Source organism: Meles meles, chromosome 6 (genome assembly GCF_922984935.1).
Source record: "Meles meles chromosome 6, mMelMel3.1 paternal haplotype, whole genome shotgun sequence".
Classification (NCBI taxonomy): Eukaryota; Metazoa; Chordata; class Mammalia; order Carnivora; family Mustelidae; genus Meles; species Meles meles.
Window position 1 is genome coordinate 17,478,583 of NC_060071.1, and position 20,162 is coordinate 17,498,744.

At 47.8% G+C, this 20,162-nt stretch overlaps 1 protein-coding gene across 1 annotated transcript in view; it reads right to left on the reverse strand.

Annotated features, from left to right (window-relative positions):
* Positions 1–19,421, reverse strand: part of IGF1R (insulin like growth factor 1 receptor) — a 303,997-nt gene extending 284,576 nt beyond the window's left edge. Inside the window, exon 1 of the mRNA XM_046008028.1 lies at positions 19,301–19,421. Within this exon, the coding sequence (XP_045863984.1) occupies positions 19,301–19,394 (94 nt within the window). The 5' untranslated portion in view covers positions 19,395–19,421. The remainder of the gene's footprint in view (positions 1–19,300) is intronic.
* Positions 19,422–20,162: the final 741 nt, after the last annotated feature.

A 20,162-nucleotide genomic window follows, 5' to 3' on the forward strand; every position in this document is an offset into this window, starting at 1 on the left:
GGGGCCCTCCTCAGACATCTGCCAACACCTTCGTCTTGGACTTCCAGCCTCCAGACCTGGGAGAAATGAATGTCTGTTCTTTAAGCCATCTAGTCCGTGGTAATTTATTATGGCAGCCCAAGCTGACACAGACCTCCCCACAGCTCTGGAAGGGGATGTGTCACCAACCTGGGGTAAAGGCACCCCCCCCTTGTCAGGGAAAGAGCGGCCGCATGGTCACATGTGGCTTCTCAGGCTTGTTTCCGAGATGCAGGGAAAATGCCAGTCCAATGTCCAGACCCGGATGAGCCGTGGCGGCCAGCGTCCTCCTTCCCACAGGGCCCAGACCAAGAGGCTACTCCATTGAGTGGAGGGAGAGAACTCCTCTTGTAGCCAGACAAGCTCAGCGACCTCCCAGTCTTGCTGGAATGGAGCAGGTCCAGGCCTGAGCCCTGACTCCTGGTTTAAGCAGAGGGTGATAACTCAGTACAAAGAACCACCCCCAAGAGCATCTGCTGGAATGGCGGGCGGCCAGACAGACCTCACCTTCGACACGCACCACACGCTCTGTGCCATTCAGCAACATGCCCCTCAGAGCCTCAGTTTCTCCCTCCGCAAGGCAAAGGCTCTGGCTCTTCTCTTCTTTTGAGATGTTCCCATTTTTGCCCAAGGAGGTCAATCCCTTTTCTTGGGGGCTTCCTATGTAATGGGGGAGTCAATGCCCAATTAAAAAATGGAGCTGTCAAGACAAATGAAAAACTTCCAGTGTAATCAGTGAGGGAACCAAATATCTAAACAAATCTCTCTTCTAGAAAAAAATAAGGAAATGAAAAGCAATTACACGTCACATGGCTGATTAGCAATAAATTTCACTTGTGACTTGACGGCACGAAAGTATGACTCCTGACTTACTTTGCCTGAAAGGAAAACATTATCTGCGATACTCTCTCATTATGAAAAACAAACCCATCCCTGGTGACTCAGCCCAAGTAGACTTTTTTTTTTTTTTTGATGAAGCCTTCCCTGACCTCACACATCCTCTACTGTGCTCCCATAACACCTGCAACAGACCCCCGCTTGCCCCCTCCCCCAGGGCCATTCGGGGCAGGAGCTGGTCTCCTCAAATCTGTCCCCTCTGCCCCAAACACACTGTCCCACATGGTATATGCCCACAACTGAATCAATCAAGAAATAAGGTGTTTTTTCTATTGTAGTAAAATAAATGCAACATAAAATTTACCATTTTGCATTGGGAGATGAAGAGAAGGAAGTTGAGGGAAATTGGAAGGGGAGGCGAACCATAAGAGACTATGGACTCTGAAAAACAACCTGAGGGTTTTGAAGGGGCAGGGGCGGGAGGTTGGGGGAACCAGGTGGTGGGTCATAGGGAGGGCACGTATTGCATGGAGCACTGGGTGTTGTGCAAAAACAATGAATACTGTTACGCTGAAAAAATAAATAAATAAATAAAAATTTAAAAAAAAAATTACCATTTTGAACATTTTTAAATGCACAAGTCAGTGCCTAAAAGTACATTCACATAGTTGCATGACAACTACCACTGCCCCCATCCACCACAGAACTCTTCATCAAAATTAAAACTCTTGGGGTGCCTGGGTGGCTCAGTGGGTTAAAGCTTCTGCCTTCAGCTCAGGTCATGTCTCAGGGTCCTGGGATCGGGCTCCACATTGGGCTCTCTGCTCAGCGGGGAGCTTCCTTCCCCCTCTCTCTCTGCCTGCCTCTCTGCCTACTTGTGATCTCTATCAAATAAATAAATAAATAATCTTAAAAAAAAGGTTAAAAAAAACTAAAACTCTAAACCTATCAGAAACCAAGTTCCCATTTGCCGCTCCCCTCGGGCCCTGGCAACGGCCATTCTACCGTCTGTCTCTATAAATCCCACGACCCTAGGCACCTCATATGAGTGGAATGATATGGTATTTGATTTTTCGTGACAAGCTCATTTCACTTAGCAGGATGTCCTCAAACTTCATCCAAGCTATAGCCTGCGTCTGAAGCTCCTTCATTTTTAAGGCTGCATAATATTCCATTGCATGTATTATTCTGTTATGCACCATATTCTGTTTAACCATTCAAGCACTGACGGACACTCGGATCCCTTCCACCTTTTGGCCACTGCAAATTGTTATCTGCCGCATGAACATGGATATGCAACCATCTGTTCAGCTCTATGCTTTCAATTCTTTGGGGTATAGACTAAAGTAAGGTTGCTGACAAGACTGCAATTCCACATATAATTTTTTGAGGAACCGCCATAAGGTTTTCTAGTGACTTACAGCCTTACCATGCCCAGCAGAAAGGCACAAGGGTTCCTATTTCTTCACATCCCTGCCAACACTTGCTATTTTCAATTTTGGGGGGAGTCGTTGCCCTAATGGGTATGAAGTGGTCTTTCATTGCAGCTTCGATTTGCATTTCCCTAATGATGGAGTAATGCTGAGCATCTTTTCATGCGCTTATAAGAAGTAAGTTTTAAACCAAAGGAATTAACTGCTCCTCCCCGGAGAGCTCTTCTCACAAAAGAAAAGCACCATCACTTACTTTGAGTTCATAAGGTTGATTAAGTTGTTTGGATTCACAATACATTTCCCTTGGAAACATCACCATTAGGTGATGCCCCCCTACCAAGCCCACCCAAGCCCACCTGATGAACTCTTGAAAGAAGACTATGCCTGAATCCCAATCCTGGGAAGTGGAGACCCTGTATGACCCAAGATTGTGGAGCAAGAGGGCAGTTCCTTCTCACTGTCCCAGAGGAAGATTCTCCAGCAAAACATTTCTAACTGGGGGCCATTTCTTCTCTTATCTTCTTTTCTTTCTTTGTTCCTTTCTTCCTTTCTTTTAAGAGAGAGATAGCACATGAGCAAGTGAGCAGGAGGAGGGGCAAAGGGAGAGAGAGAATCTTAAGCAGACTCCATGCCCAACACGGAGCCCGACAAAGGGCTCGATCTCACGACCCTGAGATTATGACCTGAGCTGAAATCAAGAGCCAGAAGCTTAACCGACTGAGTCACCCAGGTGCTCACCAGGTGCCATTTCTGCAGCTGGCTTCCTACCCCCTGACTAAAGCTTCCTCTGGAAGTCCCCAGCCCCAGACTCTGGGGACTCCCATCTCTGCAAGCAGCCTTCGACCTATAAGGAGCACAGATTCTCAATTTTCTCCACTTTCAATCTAAAATATTTTAATTCATTTTTCTGGATATGCACAATTTTGCCTGGGGATGGCACTCCTGGCCCCAACTACTTATACCCTTGACCAGGCAGATCTGGTTCTTTCCTAGAAGGCCACGGGCCCCCTAGTTACCTGGCTGTCCCTGAGGCAGGAAGAGTGCTTGGAAGTACACTATTCACACTACCATGTGAATGACCCGTTTCTGTCATTAGGCCCAACACGTGGGCTTTTGGGGGATCCAAATTATCCCTCCCCTGGAGGAGAATGTTTCATGCCCTTCCACAGAAGCAGAGGGGTACCAGGAAGGGCGAGAAACTCAAGGGAGGGAGGCACATTTCCCAGAGACAGAGAGGCTGGACAGCATACTTCTGAAACGCCTCTAGGTGTAACAAAACTAATGTGAAGGTCAGAAAAAGCAAACGTAGTAAGAGCAAAAAACAGAAATTAGACACACCCAGGAGGGCATCGATTTTGAGTAAACAACATCTAACATGTAAATCCTCCATCCTTAATGACAGTAACTCTTAATGGTCATGGTAGACATGCCGTTCCAAGGAATTGATGTGTATTCATTTATGAACACTTGTAACCATCCTCTGAGATGGGCGTCCTTATCATCTCCCATTTTACAGATGAGAAAGCTGAGGCAGAGATGGCAAACCAGGTGTCCCAGGAACAGCACAGCTGTAGACTCCTTTGGAGAGGTTCCGGGCTCTAATTCAAAACTCAAAATGGAACCTGGACTATCCACCATGACTGGGGCAGAAAGCATCCGGGAGATGGCAGAAGGCCCGCTTTCCAAATGAAGAAAACACAGAGCAGTTGAGATACTTGGCTCTACTTGCTCAAACAGGCAGAAGATGATTTAAAATTCAGAATTCACTATCCTGATAGCAGAAAAGTAATGCACAATCCCCCGGGCCACATGATGTCACCTTCCCAGGAAGCCTCTTGTTTTATTGCGTTTTGCCATGTTATCTGTCTGGTGAAAACAGTTTCGGCCGTAGAACAAGCAGCACGAATCTCCACGCACCAGGTGCGGGCTAAGGGCAGGCGATTGCTTCTCATCAAGAACTACAATGTGCCCAGTCGAGTTAAAAACATAAATCAATAGGAGTTAAAAAGCACCAGTAGCAAAGCCCAGACCTGGACGCAAAGTTGGCATCCTCCTTCAAACAAATCAACAAATCATTCCTCATTCCTCTCAGCCTGCACGGTGGGGGTTGGAAACAGCCTCGCAAGAGCTGCCAGCACTGTGGGGGGTCGAGGGCAGGTGGGCGGGATGGGGGGGTGGGTAGAGGCCCCTTCCGGTCTCAGGTCCACCCGACCCAGCGCAAACGGGGACGAGGGCCCTCTCTCACCTGGCTTCCCTTAGAAAGTCAGAAACCAGGCCCCTTGGGTGGTGAACGTGAGAGGGCTAACCTGGAAAGGTTTCCCACTGAGAGGACTCTGGCAGGACTCTCACAGTTGCAGCACTGGTCCTTGACCTTACCAGTACCCCTGAGGCCCCTGATGAAGGTAAGGGCTCCTCCATGGGAGCTTTTCTGAAGTCCAGGGAGGCAGTTTCCAAAGGGCTCAGCTGTGTCAACTATCTCCCTGGAGGCTGCTCCTCCAGGCGTCTCCCCTCACTGGAGGCTGCTCCTCCCAGGGTCTCCCTCACTGGAGACTGCTCCTCCGGGGGTCTCCCTCACTGGAGGCTGCTCCTCCCAGGGTCTCCCTCACTGGAGGCTGCTCCTCCAGGGGTCTCCCTCACTGGAGACTGCTCCTCCAGGGGTCTCCCCTCAGTGGAGGCTGCTCCTCCGGGGGTCTCCCCTCACTGGAGGCTGCTCCTCCGGGGGTCTCCCTCACTGGAGGCTGCTCCTCTGGGGGTCTCCCCTCACTGGAGGCTGCTCCTCCGGGGGTCTCCCTCACTGGAGGCTGCTCCTCCTGGGATCTCCCTCATCTACAACCTTCACTGGTCCCCACCAACCCTGACCTCATCAAGAGGCCAGAGCAGCCTCCCCAGCACCCTTCCACCAGTCCGCTCCACTGTTCAAAAGGTTTCAAAGTTCCCCACTCTCTACCCATCACTGAGTCCCTTCTCAGGTACCCATGGTTCTAAGGACCGGGTCCACCCTCTCAGCGTGCACGGCCACCACAGCCCCCACAGGCCCTGTCCTCCTAGGGTGTTATCCCCTGGAACCCTGAGTCAGACTCCCTGAAGCCTTCTCAGGTTCCTCAGCAGCTCAACGACCCCACCCCGACAGCTCACACACTTCTCCACGGCCTTCGTCAGCTGCCATAATTAAGCAGTGAACACATGTGCCTGGGACCGTTCACCAGAATCTGAGGGTCCCTAACTGGAGAGTAAGCCCTTGAGGAGAGAGAAAGTAGTACACATGTTTTCCATATGCTCTCAAAGGAGGTAAGGTCATTGGAGGCCTTGATGTAAAAAAAAAACAGGGCTGGGGCGCCTGGGTGGCTCAGTGGGTTAAAGCCTCTGCCTTCGGCTCGGGTCATGATCCCGGGGTCCTGGGATCGAGCCCCACATCGGGCTCTCTGCTCCGCGGGGAGCCTTCTTCCTCCTCTCTCTCTGCCTGCCTCTCTGCCTAGTTGTGATTTCTCTCTGTCGAATAAATAAAATATTAAAAAAAAAAAAAACAGGGCTTTGTAACCTCCCCACGGCCCACCTTTTACCTCTCCTCTTTATTTTTTCTTTTTTAAAGATTTATTTGAGAGCACGTGCAAGCGGGTGCAGGGGGAGGAACAGAGGGAGAGGGACAGAGTCCGCACTGAGAGTGGAGCCCAGGGCAGGGCTCAGTCCCACGACCCTGAGAGCATGACCTGAGCTGAAGTCAAGAACCACGTGCTGAACCCACTGAGCCATCTCAGTGCCCCCTGCCGCCCTCCTCTTTAGATGGAACATAACCTTGAATGTAAGGATCCATGGGAGCCAGTTGGGTTGGCTTAAAAGACAACTTCTCTTGTGGCTCAGAGATGCAGCTATTAGTGGTTCCAGAGGCTGAGCTGAGGCTCAAACTTAATGAGTTAAAAACTGCACAGGGGGGCGCCTGGGTAGCTCAGTGGGTCAAGCCTCTGCCTTCGACTCGGGTCATGATTTCAGGGTCCTGAGATCAAGCCCCGCATCAGGCTCTCTGCTCAGCAGGGAGTCTGCTTCCCCTTCTCTCTCTGCCTGCCTCTCTGCCAACTTGCGATCTGTTTCTCTCTATCAAATAAATAAACAAAATCTTAAAAAACTGACGGGACAGAAGGGAAAGGAGGTCCAGCCTTGAGTAATGGTGCCTGAGGCACTCGGGAGCCCTGGAGAAAGGCCAGGGGGGACCGCCATGGCATACGGAAATGACAGATAAAAACATGCCTTTGTTGGATGTTTTCAACCTGCTGGTTCTGCTGGGCATCTCAGCTACGTCAGTGCTAATCCTCATAGCATCCCGAATGTCCCAAGCTACAGAGGCAAACACAGACGCCCATAGCTCCCTTCCCCAGATGCCTCCCTGCATCGGAGAGAGTGAAGCAGAGAGGTGTGTCAGGAGACGGGGCTTCAAAGGCAGTGCTCCGGACAGACAAACCCCACTGACACGGGCAGATGAAAGGCAGGCGCTGTACCAGCTTGTCCTGCTGAGTTCACATTCACCCTGTTGAACATTCACATGGCAATTTTACAAGACACTTTTTTTTTTTTTACAAGGTATGCTTGAAATTAACATGCCAGGTTCAAATGATTATGTTTACATTTTCCGTAAGAAATATCCCGCCTCACCAGTCTCCTCAGGAGCATGAAGCTGTTAAGGATAATTTCTTAGGTGTTAATTAGTTTCAGGAGTCCTCTTCACGCCATCCTAGACAAGGAAACTTCCGGGGCCGGGGGTCAGGGAGCTGACTGCACCTTCACTGGTCCCACAGTGGGGCCAATCAAAGGCCTCGGCCAAAAGCCCAAAAGGAGAGGCGGCGCTCGAGGGATGAGGGGCCTTTACGATCAGCTGCCATCCCTATCAGGATCCAAGGCAAAAGCTTACTGGCCTCACCAAGAAATCGATGCAAGAAACAGAAGCAAATATCTATTCGCAGTATTTCTGCTTGTTCCAACCAGACCTTCCAAAGAACTCCAGCTCTTTCTCCCTTGTGTCTTGGGATCTGAAGGCTAGAAAGGTCATGAGAATTGCCCCCGGCCTGCCCTGTGATTCAGGAGAGTGAGAGCAAGCAGCTGCAGAGGCGGCCCAAGACTCCACCCAGGTCCTCCACATCAGGCCAGGCCCGGACCACAGCACCACCGAGCCCAACTGGACTGCCTGTCTTCAGTCAGGCACTCAGCACCACCAGGGTGGCCCACTACCAGCAACCGGTGGTGATGAATGACTCACTAAATCCTATGTGCAGGGAACTCAGGGAACAAGGCCTCCCTCCACAGGGATGGGGCAGCCTTGCCACAGGGCTGGACTCGCAAACAGCCTTTCCAGGAGTTTTAAGGGCTTTGTTCATCTCAGTGTGTAAAAAGCCTGATGAAAGAATGATTTTATTTTTTAAGATTTAGTTATTTTTATTTGAGAGAGAAAGTGAGGGAGCAGGAGGGAGAGGGAGAGCCAGTCTCAAGCAGACTCTGTGCTGAGCGCAGAGCCCAATGTGGGGCTCAATCTCACCCCCCTGAGATCATGACCTGAGCCGAAACCAAGAGTTGGATGCTCAACTGACTGAGCCACCCAGGTGCTCTGAAAGAGTGATTTTAAAGATAACTCCATTGCTTTCAAGTTCTACATAGTAGTGACTAGCACGATAAAATGTTTCTGCTGCCAGAGCTATAATGAAAAAATGACGATGAATTTGTTGTAAAAGAGCACGTCCATGTGAAATGAGAGGGGGAGGTGGGCGGGGGTTTACCCTCCTAATAAGTCTTCTGTTTGAGGTCTTCCTAGTGCCAGGCACTGGGCCATTTCCAGAACTCAAAGACGACCAAGGTACATCTTTCCCATCCCCAGCCACTAGGAGAAACAGTATGGGGCCCATGTGCTAACAGAGCTACAGTCTCACAGGCCCCCCTGGCATGCACAATCCAAGCCATCAGAGAGGGTGAAATTGTAGCTAGTGCTTCACAAAGTTTTCCAGAGGGCAAACTGGTAACATAGTTGCTTTAAGCAAAGGGGATTCCACCTGCCAAGGCAAAGAGACCTCAATGTGTACAGCCTGTTTGAAAAAGAGCTGAAGGAGTGGTTGGAAACATGGAACATCTGAGACAGTAGCACCTGGCAGTCCTCTCGGAGAGCCGAAGAAATGATGTCCAAATTAAAAATAATAAAAAGCCATCATGGGGAAACACATCTAAAACGTTCAAGGTGTAAAGGGTAATAACCACGTATATACTAAGTGTCGTCTCAACTAAAGAAGTGAGAAAGTGGATTCTCAAAATACCCCAAAAAGCATGAAACCAAACACAGAAAAATACCTAACAAACTATATATGATGTAAGACCCAACACTGGTGGCCAAGTGTCTGTTCCCCATTAGGAATTCTGACTGGTGAACATCCTAACAGACATAAAATTGCCCAAGGCAACACCTGTAAGAATGATAATTAAAGTGTTACCACATATTTCAGTAGCACACTGGGAAGTAAATCTTGCTTTATTTTTCAAAACGCATTAGAAAGGGTTTTTTTTTTTAACCCTCTAATCTCAAAAGAAATATTTTAGAACTTTTTATTTATTAAAATCCTGTAGAAACATCTTCAATCCTGAATTGTGAAACGTACGCTAGATACAACAATTCTGTCAAAACTGTTTACATCACTTAGGAAGACCCTAATTGTAGCTCGTTCTTACAGGAGTCAGCTGACACCATTCAGCAATCTTAGTCCAAAACCAGATCCCAGTGGTTTCTAGAGAAGCCTGCAGTCCCCACATTTTCCTGCAATTGGTTCCCAGGAACCAAGCCAGAAGGCAAAATCTAAGGGATGGGGGAGGATCGGGGTGGTGTCTGGAGGGAGGAGGCGATTGCTATCTCCATCCTTGAGGCCCCAGCTCACTTAAATCAGTCACCAAACAGGCTGAATTTCCTTTCTGACCACTAGGTGTCGCCTACGCATTAGTGAGGTGGGCAAAACACACACGGGACACTTCAAAGGCACTGGTAGAAACGGACAACTGGAAGAAATACGAAATACAGGGGAAGGTATAATGAACAGATCTCTGAAGTCAAAGGTGAACGACAGCGGTTTAGCACCGTTTGCTGAAAAAAGGTAAAATCGTACTACTGAGCGAGCCAAATGCATCTTGTCAAGCACTTTAACAAAATTAAGTTTTATTGTAGAACATTTATTAAGCCCCTATTCTAGGTCAGGCTTTATATCCATCACAGTGGATGGGCAGTCCCAGTATCTAGTGTGTCCTGTATTTCCGGCATTATCTAAACAACGCCTGTGTTTAAGAATGTTCCATCCAAAAGAGCAGTAACAAGCCGAAGTTTGAGGGGCTGAGTACATGTCAGCCTCTGTTCTAAGTCCTTGACGCAGGTCACTTAATTTGTATAAAAAATGAAGGAAGTAGGTTCTACTAAAATGACTGTTTCACAGGCAAGGAAACTGAGACACAGGAAAATTAAGGAATTGGCCTGGGATCTTAGCTATCGTGGAGCTGAGATTTCATGCAGGCTCACTGGCTCCCCTGCTACCTACAGCCTCATACAATGACCACAGCTCAGGTACAAGACAAAACAAATTGCCACTGTTAACCAGCACGGTAGTGGTTACGAACTCAAAAGGAGTAAGGGGAGAGTTAGGTCTACAGAAGTGACAGTAATCTGAAAACCTTCATGAAAGAAGCGGACTCTGAGTTAGAAATGAAAAGACATTCATCTCAGATCTATCAAAACCATAGAAAGGTATTAGGGGAAATTAATTCCACCTTTAGATAGCTAACACCCATGGGGTGCCTGGGTGGCTCAGTTGGTTAGTGTCTGCCTTCGGCTCAAATCATGATCCCGGGGTCCTGGGATCAAGTCCCATGTTGGGCTCCCTGCTCCGTGGGGAGTCTGCTTCTCCCTCTCCCTATACCCCCCCCCACATGCTCACAAGCTCTTTAAATAGCTACCATCCTGTCCCTACTTTATAGATCCGAAACCTAGAGGTTTCTAAAAATAAAAAACTCCATCTCCCCAATTTTTCTGACTTTAGGTTTCCATATATATTAGAAAATGTGTTTATGTTGTTTAATGAGAAAAGGAGAAAACCTCCCCAAATATTTTAAGTTCTACATTTCTGTTGAGACTCAGAAAAAAACTTAAATAACTTGTTCAGGGCCAAATACCTAACTGGCAGCAAAGGAGAAACCAGGACCAGGTGACTCCGCTGCTCTCTAGAGTCGCCCCTCCCACTCCTCAGTATGGGGAGGAGGGGGGATAGCAGAGCAACAAAAAAGGAAAAACATTCCAGACCATGAACACAGCAGGAACACAACCACGGAGATGGGAATGGCACTGTTCATTAACCACAGAGCTGAAGCATGGGTGCTGGGGAGTGCTGGGAATTAACATGGGATCCCTACAGCAGAGTCTGGCTAAGGATGTATCACAGCCCAGTATGAGGAGCCCTGCACTTGATTCTCGAACTACCGTGCAGCCCCACAAAAGGCACATGCAGAAGATTTGAGGCTGGCCAATCCATCGAACCAGGGAGAGAGCCCAGGCGTCAAAGTGGCCAAACCAGCTCAGAGGCCCCCGGAGCATCTCCTCGGAGAGATGACACAGGCCTGGCCTGGACCAGGGTGGAGCCAGAATCAGGAGCAAATCTGAATGATTTCAAGGGACTCAGTGAGGCAGAAAGGAAATAGTCAATTAACCAGTCTCCCCAGAAAAGAATGGGTTGTCGAACTAAAATTTAACTAGACATTCCATCCCAATCCAACATCCGTTGTTGGAAGTCTTACTGAGGTGCAGGTTAGAAAGCAAATCCCAAATCTATCTCCCAACCATGTAAAGCGATGATATAAAATGAATTTCCTGTAACCAAACGATACCATGTTGCCACCTAGCATATGCCAGGAACTCATTATCCACAGAAATCAGACAACAGAGCAAAGGAGCGCTGAACGGCGGCTCTTCTCTGTCACTGGTCTCTTTGTTCATTTGTTTTCATTGCACTCTGTGCTTCTCTTTCAAATCCTGCGTGTGTGAGCTTGTGTATTATCCCACAATTATGAGACCCAGGGAAAAAAAGAGGCAGAGAATAAATTAAAGACAACACAGATAAATCTGAGTCCATCTGATGATTTTACAATCTAAATAAAGCTAATGATTTGGAGACCTGTTTGCCACCTGACACAGTCAGGTGGCTTATGGACCTCACACCTTGGTTTTCTCTAGGCTTCCTACTTTTTTCCAGGAAGTTATTAAAAGTCACTCAGGTACTTCAAATTTGGGGGAAACTGTTGTGCAGAAACTCATCTCTCCCTAATTACCATCAGACTTCTGTTCCTTAACTATTCACTAGAGCTATTAACTAAAATTTGCCTAACCCAAATTGGTGCTGTCTCATTTACTAGTCAAATATGTATTTCCAATGATCAGTTTTAGAGAGACAAACCACCCACTGACTGTATTTTTACAGGAGAGGACAAGCTGAAAGTATGCATCCAAAATATCTCAGGAAAATTTAAAAAGTTCTGCTCTATAAAACATTTATGCTTTAAGACTGTCAAAATATATTTGTGCTTCCTTGTCAAGAGTAATTTAAATAGCAGTATGCATACACCTGAATTACCAAACTGACAAATAATCCCAAAGCCAGTTTAAAGAAAGTTAGTGCCAGGTTAAAATGATAGTAGGCATACAAAGTATACAAGACAGAAACAATAACATATTTAAAGCTGTCAAAATTTGAATGGATGGATGGAAACACACGCACACACACAATTTTGAACAGCATTTTTATTACATAATTGTTACTGAAGTAGATGCCTGTCTTGTTAAGGAGGCTAAGAGAGTGAGGAGTGAGATAAAAGAATAAAGTTTTGGGGCACCTGGGTGGCTCAGTGGGTTAAGCCGCTGCCTTCAACTCAAGTCATGATCTCAGGGTCCTGGGATGGAGCCCACATTGGGCTCCCTACTCGGCAGGGGGCCTATTTCTCCCTCCCCACTGCCTGCCTCTCTGCCTACTTGTGCTCTGTCAAATAAATAAATAAAATCTTAAAAAAAAAAAAGAATAAAGTTTCAACCACCCCCCCCACCCCTGCCCACCACCAAGAACCTTCTGGACCAGGAATAGAATAGTTCTAAAGTCTTTAAATATAATTTTTTTAAATCCAGACTATTATAATGTAAACAATTTAAGGAAGGCATGGCTCTCAGAGCAGTATTTGGTGGCACCAGTCACACGCACCCCCATGAGGCTAAGCCACCAAACTATTTCAAATAAGAAAGTATGAGCAGCAACACCATCAGCCACCCTACGTGGGCAAAGTAACTCAGCTCCACGAACGTATCCACAACAACTTACACAGTAAGCCAGCACCAGCACTACCCAAAGAGAGGATAAAGAGAATAAAGTCAGTCCCCGCGTCCCTACTTACTTTCCCAGGCATAAATAACAGTAACAGCATACTTTAAAAGTTACTATAATCAGGGGCGCCTGGGTGGCTCAGTGGGTTAAAGCCTCTGCCTTCGGCTCAGGTCATGATCCCAGGGTCGTGGGATCGAGCCCCGCATCGGGTTCTCCACTCAGCGGGGAGCCTGCTTCCTCCTCTCTCCCTGCCTACTCGTGATCTCTGTCTGTCATATAAATAAATAAAATCTTAAAAAAAAAAAGTTACTATAATCATAGGCATCCATCCCTCATCATAAAAGAAACTACTTTGTTATGTTCCAGTAAGATCTAAATAGCAACCGATAAATTTAAAAATTCTTTTAGTCAGGGCAAAAAAATAAAAAAGAAGAAAGAAAGAAAGAAAGAAAAGAAAATGAAAGCCTTGCTTACTAGTTCTTTAGGGTTCTAAATAAACACAGCAAGTGATTTCTATGGTTTGACTCTACCTTGAAAAGCATATGTAAAATATTTTATGGTATCAGAATGAATTTCTAAACTTAAAGACCTGAGTCCCATAAGTGTTCAGTGTGTTTTTACGGAAAAAGCTGAGGGAGGGGAATAAAAACTATTTCTCAATTCAAGAAATATCAATATTTCCTTAAGATTTTGAAATGAATCAATTTCATAAGCCATAAGTGAAATTGGCATAACTGAAAAAAAAAGTAAGGAAATCTTAAAAACTGATAGCTGGGATTTCACAACATGAGTAAAACGGATGCTTTCAAAGTTGAAAACAATCTAGTCTTCGGAAGTTCGAAAGTCTCAAAATTAAAGGTATTGTTACTATTTTGAGTCCAGAAAAGGCCATCACGATTTAACAAACAAAAGAAAGAAACTTCATCTTGCCAAGGGAATATGCATCTATCGCCATAACAACTTGTTTTTCAAGATCCTTTGTTTACTAATCATTTTATACCAAACATATGCCCTTTTCTCAGAACAAATCAGTTTTTTACCGGTCCTTGGAGGTGGGAGGGGGAGGGTAACACATATCTCAGAGTTTTAATCGTTCCAAATACTGAAAATTAGTTATGCTCCCCAAATGTCAACAAGTCTCAATGTGCACAAACATCAGGACTGTTGCACGTACCACACCCTGCCCACCTCAAGCTGAAGCCAGATCATATCTTTACAAGTAACAGGAAAACCTCCTCTTGATAATCTGAGGCCAAACACCGTATTTTCAAGGGTTGGCCAGGGGAGGGGGACCAGAAGGCTTCATTCATTAATTCACTTTGTTGTCTTTGGGGTGTTCAAAATTTTCCTGCCGAACATCTCAGAGAAATCTAGAAGCCATATCCCAAGCATGTGCGCAACCATTATTTATCTAGTACAATCGAGAGGAGGGCATCTCTTGGACTCAGAGAGCACCGGTCACAGGTTGGCTAAGAAAAGCTGTTCAAAGCAAGTTGGCCAGCAGGCACAGATGCCCCTTCGTGGATTTTTTTTTTTTTTATTAAGTTTTGAAAACAAATCGCAATACATCACAACCCAGAGAGAAATATGGCTTCTACTTTTTAGGATTAAAAAAAAATTTTTTTTCAAGATTTAATTGCCTCCTCCATCTTCTTTTAAATCATAACGCCTTACAATTTAAAAAGTGTCCTGAAAATTTCCAGAAAGCTAAGCAATGTGTAAATCCAGAACGGTTTTGAAATAAGTTTCATCTTCCTTACAACTCAAAACATGCTGTGCAACATTCATGTACACACCTGTAACTCCTAAAGTTTTGGCCAAAGGTAAAGGCAACACTCCATACTCGTAATCACAATTGTCATAACCAATGTTTTGGAAAAGCAGAGGCTGAGCAAAGATGCATGAATGTGTCCTATGTGTCATGGCCCGCTGTGCCACTGCAGTAGGGGGTAGTATGGTTAAGGTGGCAAAAATGGTACAATACAGGCCTTGAGAAGATTCAGCAACACTGGTTAACTTCATATTTTAAGTCTATAGAAATGTTTTTTAAAGAGTCTTTAAAATGCTGTTTGCTGTCTGTTTGATTGGAAAACAGCCTTATCCTGTGTCATGTCTAAAAAAGACCTGAATATTCAAGCAACTTTGTTTCAAGCAGGAGCTTATAAAATGCCCCAAGGACAAAAGCAAAATCTTCTCTGCTTACACACTGCCTAGCACAGGGTCCAGCTTTCATACAGAAGGTGCCCAATAAGTGCTGGCTGGATTCGGCTGCTTCTCACAGCACATTCTCACGAAACAAATGAAGCCAGACTTAAAAGGAAGCTACTGTCCCTTGGGGTCTCCCCTTGGCAAAACTCTAAGGCAACAAGTGAAAATGATACAGCTGATTTTCATTAGGGCCCTGATCTTGCAACAATAAGGACAGGAAACATTTTTATTAGTAAACTAAGCCTTAGACAAAGACCAAAAACAAATGTAAACAACAATTATTCTCTATGCCTTTTCCTGTTAAAAGGCCAAGGTAAACCTGGAAAAAAGGCATAACAGTTTAAAAACAAAAATGCCTCTGCTATATTTGTAAACCTTTTGTTCCATGAGAAATTTGGAATTTAAAAAAATTGCTGTATGCCTGCAACCACCGCTATCTCTTACAAAGATGGTGTTTCCTGCTCAGATTCTAGAGCTCTTTAAAAAAATAAAATGAGCATCAAAGAAAAAAACCACCACATTCATTCTCAGTCTTTACTACCAGAGTAGTTAATCTGGGATGTCCAAAAAAGAAAGTGGAAAGTCTTTCCCACCTTAAAACATACATTATTTCTTTGTTAGAAAACATATGTAAGAAAACTGGAAATAACAAAAAAAGCCATCCAGACTCGGCTCCTAAACTTGAATCTTGGAAAAACCAATGCTTCAGATGCAGTGAAGGATTTTACTGTCACAAATCTGACTTTCACTAGCATTGGTGTTTTTGGTTTTTTGTTGTTGTTGTTTTAATCCAACCCCCTAATCCTTAACTTGAGCTATGTGGAACCAAGATTTTTTTTTCCCCTTGTCCATTTCTCCTGCGACGTTGAATCCCTGCTGCTCAACACAGAACCTCAACCTTGAATTTGTTGTACTGCTTGCTTATAGGCATGGATCTGAAGAACTCCACAAATGAAAAAGAGACAGACACCAACCTGCTCGACAAATGTACTAATTTTAATCTAATCTCTACGTTGAAAGGAACAGAATGCATTCTTGTCAACCTTCACATGGCTCTTACCAAAAAACACAACAGGTTTACTGGGATGTAATCCGCATGCCATAGAAGTCACTAATTTAAAGCGTACAATTCAATGGTTTTTAGTACCTTCAGAGTTGTACAGCCATCACCACAATCTAATTTTAGAACATTTTCATCACCCCCAAAAGAAACCCCATACCCATTAACAGTCACTCTCTGTTCCCTCCTCCTCCACACCCCCTTCACAACCACTAATCTGCTTTTAGCCTCTATGGATTTGCTTATTCTGGACTTCGTATAAATGGAATCATACAATATGTGGTCTTTTGTGACCAACTCCTTTCACTCAGAACTTTGTTTTTAAGGTTCTTCCAGTCAACCTTAGCATACTTAAGGCTGGATTTTTCTAATCCTTCTGACAAATCAAACATATAACCTTTTAAACTTCAAATCCTGACCCACACCCCATCCCTCCTCAAAAGTACCATTTACTTGCTGGTTCCCTCTAGAGAGTCTAAACTATAATTTGCTATTTAGGTTCTTTCCCAACTTCTTATTCTGGGCTCTTCCTCTGGTAATAAAACGCCAACTTCTTTAAACACCAACCTTTCACATACCTATATTTCTCGACAATAGGATATGGCTGTGCCTGGGGCAGAAAGATGACTGAGTCCTTTTAATGAGATGGCCACAGTATGTTTGAAGTGTTTGAAGTGTGGATGGATTTTGAAAACGAAGAGGAGGAAGGAGAAGCCCTCAGATGATTTATCACTCATAACTTCCATGAACCCCTTATTTAGAGGCTCTGTTCACATACTGATACAAACACATGTGAAGGAGTTCACCTGCCTCAACAGCTTCTAAATAGTCTAAGATTTAAAAGAAAATCACCCTACTGCTGTAGGTTTCAGTGTTCAAAGAGTAAACACTAATCCTTAAATATGCCAACACAATAGGAACCAACCCCATCCCAACTTTTATCACTAGGCTAGAGAGCCAAAAGAATTACCCATCTCTGATTGGATTCAGTAGTTTATTTCCATCAGAATTAAGTCTTCTAGCACTTTTCTAACAAGGAAAAAGAACAAACGTTAACACTGAGTTTATCTCCTGAAAACTTCAGAGCTGTGGGAAGGAGCAGACGAGGAATGAGGACTTCCACAAACCAAATCAGGAGTCAGGGTGCCTCCTGGCCATCCGTCAGTTTTTCAGGAACCAACAATTTTGGAGGGATCCTTGAGAAAACTCTGGTCTCTCGGTATCATGAAAAATGCCCCTTCTCCTCCTGTTTTCTCAAGAAAGAGCTGCCTTTCAGAAAGAGTATTTTTCATGAAGATCGCTCCAAACAACAAACCATCCTATTTTAAAATGCCCGACTCCTTCCTCAAGAAGCAAGGCCATCACTGCCGTGGTGAATTTCAGAACTTACTAACGTTAAATAATAAAACTAGAGGCATAACACACTTCAGTAGCATGCCATAAAAAATGGATTGGCTCTCCTGTGTCTTCTAAACTACATTTTAACTTTTAGAGGCTAGGAAACCCTCTTCTGTCGTCGCCCCCCCCCCCCCCAATACCATCTGTAATCCTTAGAAGGGAGCCGAAAACCTTTCGTCCAATCCAGTGAGCTGGAAGTTTAGAAAACAAAGAGCAGGAGAGCTCAGATTTGTGGAAGGTCCGGCCGCAATCTGCGACTTACTCCGTGTAGTAAACACTAATTCTTTAAAAATCTGCTCTTACTCCATCATGAGCTCATTTCTTACAAGACACTTAAGAAGGGTTTGTTTACACAAACAGTCTTTCCGAATCGCCCCTGTGATGGGGCCAGACCGCCCCCCCCCCCGCGCGCCGCCTCCCGATTCTGCCCCTGACTCCGCAAGGCTCAGTCGTGATTTTTTCAAAGTTAATTGGCACCACCTGCATACCCTCGGCAAACATTACTCACCAACACGCCCTCACCGTTTCCAGCCCCAGTTCTCCGACTGCATTTAAACTTTAATCGTGTTCAAATTACCCTACCATCGCGAATGTGCCAGTAAACCATGCTTCGGTTTTTTGAGGATGTGAACTCCCTCCCTCGCCTCCCTCCATACTCCGTGGGGCCCTAAATCCTCCCTCCCTCCCTCCCTCCTCGCGCTTCCCTACCCCTACCCGACGCTACCAAAACAAAAGCTATCAGATTGCAAGCGATAGCGAGCGCGGAGAGATATTGCTTATTAACTTTGTACAAAGGGAGTGCGGGGCGTGGGGGAGGTAGAGTCACACAACTCAGGCCACAAACCCAAGGCGAGGGCTCCGCGCTCGCAAAAACAAAACACCCTCCCGCCCACCGCCCCCGCTGCTGCAGACCCTGGCGCTCCTCAAACCGCGGCGCACGACACCTCTCGCCAGGGCCAGGCGCCTAGGTGTCCCCGAGCGGCCGTGTGACGACAGCTACAGCCCGCGTTGCGAGCACGTGTGTGGACAAGCACGTCGACTCGGACCACACACCTACTCCTGCACAGTCGGACGCTGCCCGACCACCCCTAGCCCCGCCAGGAGGAGAGGCGTCTACAGGCGGATTGCAGCTGGATTGAAGAAAGTCCCAGAACCCTCTAAACTAGTGACCCAGACGCGTTCCCGGGGAAAGCCTGACTGCTGTAGAGCCCCCGATCCTGCAGTTTTCCAGGGGCGGGGGTTGCTAAGCGGGAACGCTCCCCTAACCCCAGAGCTGAGCAGCCGCGGGAAGCCCAAGCTGGGAGGTGGAGAGGGGCAGGTAACCCGCCGAAGATCGGGCGAAAGTGACGGGAAGGGAAAGGCCAGGATCCCAAAACGCCCGAGGGGCCAAGAGCGTTGGCGACACGAGGCCGCGCCGGGAGGTTTGGAAACGTGTCCTGGGGCTACGGGGCCTCTCCCCGGGCGCTTCGCCCTGGAACGCCACGGCCGGTGGGCTCCCCTATCCCCGCCCCCGGGCACCGTATCTGCCCCAGCAGCCAGGGCCCCGCGCGGCCGCGGGAGCTGTCACCGCCGTCTGCGCGCCGCGCGGGGCCAGCTTTCTGTGCCGAGTGGCCTGCGCGCCAGGAGGGGGGTGAGGTGTGGGTGGCGAGGCCCGGCCCGGCGCGAACTTCCCCGACGGATCCCGGCGCGGGCACCGCCGCGAGGGAACGAGCGCTGCCCAAGACAACCGGCCCGCGGGGCAGGACTCTCGGGACAGCGAAAGAGAAAGCCCCCGGGGCCCTTCCCGCACGAGGGTGCGCCAAGCCGGGGCCGCGGGGCCGCTCCAGCCCTCCTGCCGAGCCCCTCCGCACCCCGCCCCGCCGCTCCCGATCCCCGGGGCCCGACAGCTGCGGCGATGGCAACTCGGGTTTCGCAAACAGGGCGCAGCCCCTCGGAGGAAAAGTTCCCGCAGTGGCCGCGGGCGGCGGGCACATACTCACTTTCTCCACTCGTCGGCCAGAGCGAGAGCGCGGCGGAGAAAAACAGGAGCCCCCACAGCGAGGTCGGGGACCCTCCTCCGGAGCCAGACTTCATTCCTTTTATTTGGGACGAAATTCCCTTCTCTCAAAAAAAAAAAAAAAAAAAAAAAGGAAAAAGGAAAAAGAAAAAAGGAAACAAGAAAGAAAAAGAAAACGGGAAAGAAAAAGTCTCAAACTCAGTCTTCGCCCCCTCCGAAAACAGGGCGGCGGAAACAATACTCCGAAGGCGGCGCCGGCCGGGGACCCTCGGGGTGCGCGGGGCAGGCGGGCGGCGGCGCGGGGCGGCCCCTCAGCGCCGGCAGCCTCGGCCCAGGGCTCGGCGGAGTCGGGAACCCGAGGCGCGCCGGGGCGGGCTGTCGGCGTCGTCGGCCTCCATTTTCAAACCCAGAGAGGCAGGAGGGGGGGGAAACTGCACAGAAAGGGGGCAAAGCCCAAATTCGTCTCGGCGAAGAAAAACAAACGCGACCCCAGGCAGTGGGGGAGGCTGTCCGACACCCGAGCCTCCGCGGCTGGAGGGCGCGACGCAGTTCGCAAGATTGCCCCGAAGTCCGGGTCGCGGGCGAGGCCGGCCAGGGGCAGAAATGCGGAGTAAAAATGAATGAGCGGCTCCCCCTCCTCCTCCTCCTCCGGGCTCCGCTCGCCGCCGCCTCCTCCCTCAGCGCCGCCGCCGCCGCCGCCGCCGCCGCCGCCGCGAGCTCCTTCCCAAATCCAGAACACACACAAAGCGGCGGGCCGGCCGCGCCGCGCTCAGCACTCCCGCCGCGCCGCCCGGGCTCCGCGCCGGCCCCCGCCCGGCCCCCGCCCGCCGCCGCCGGCTCCGCGC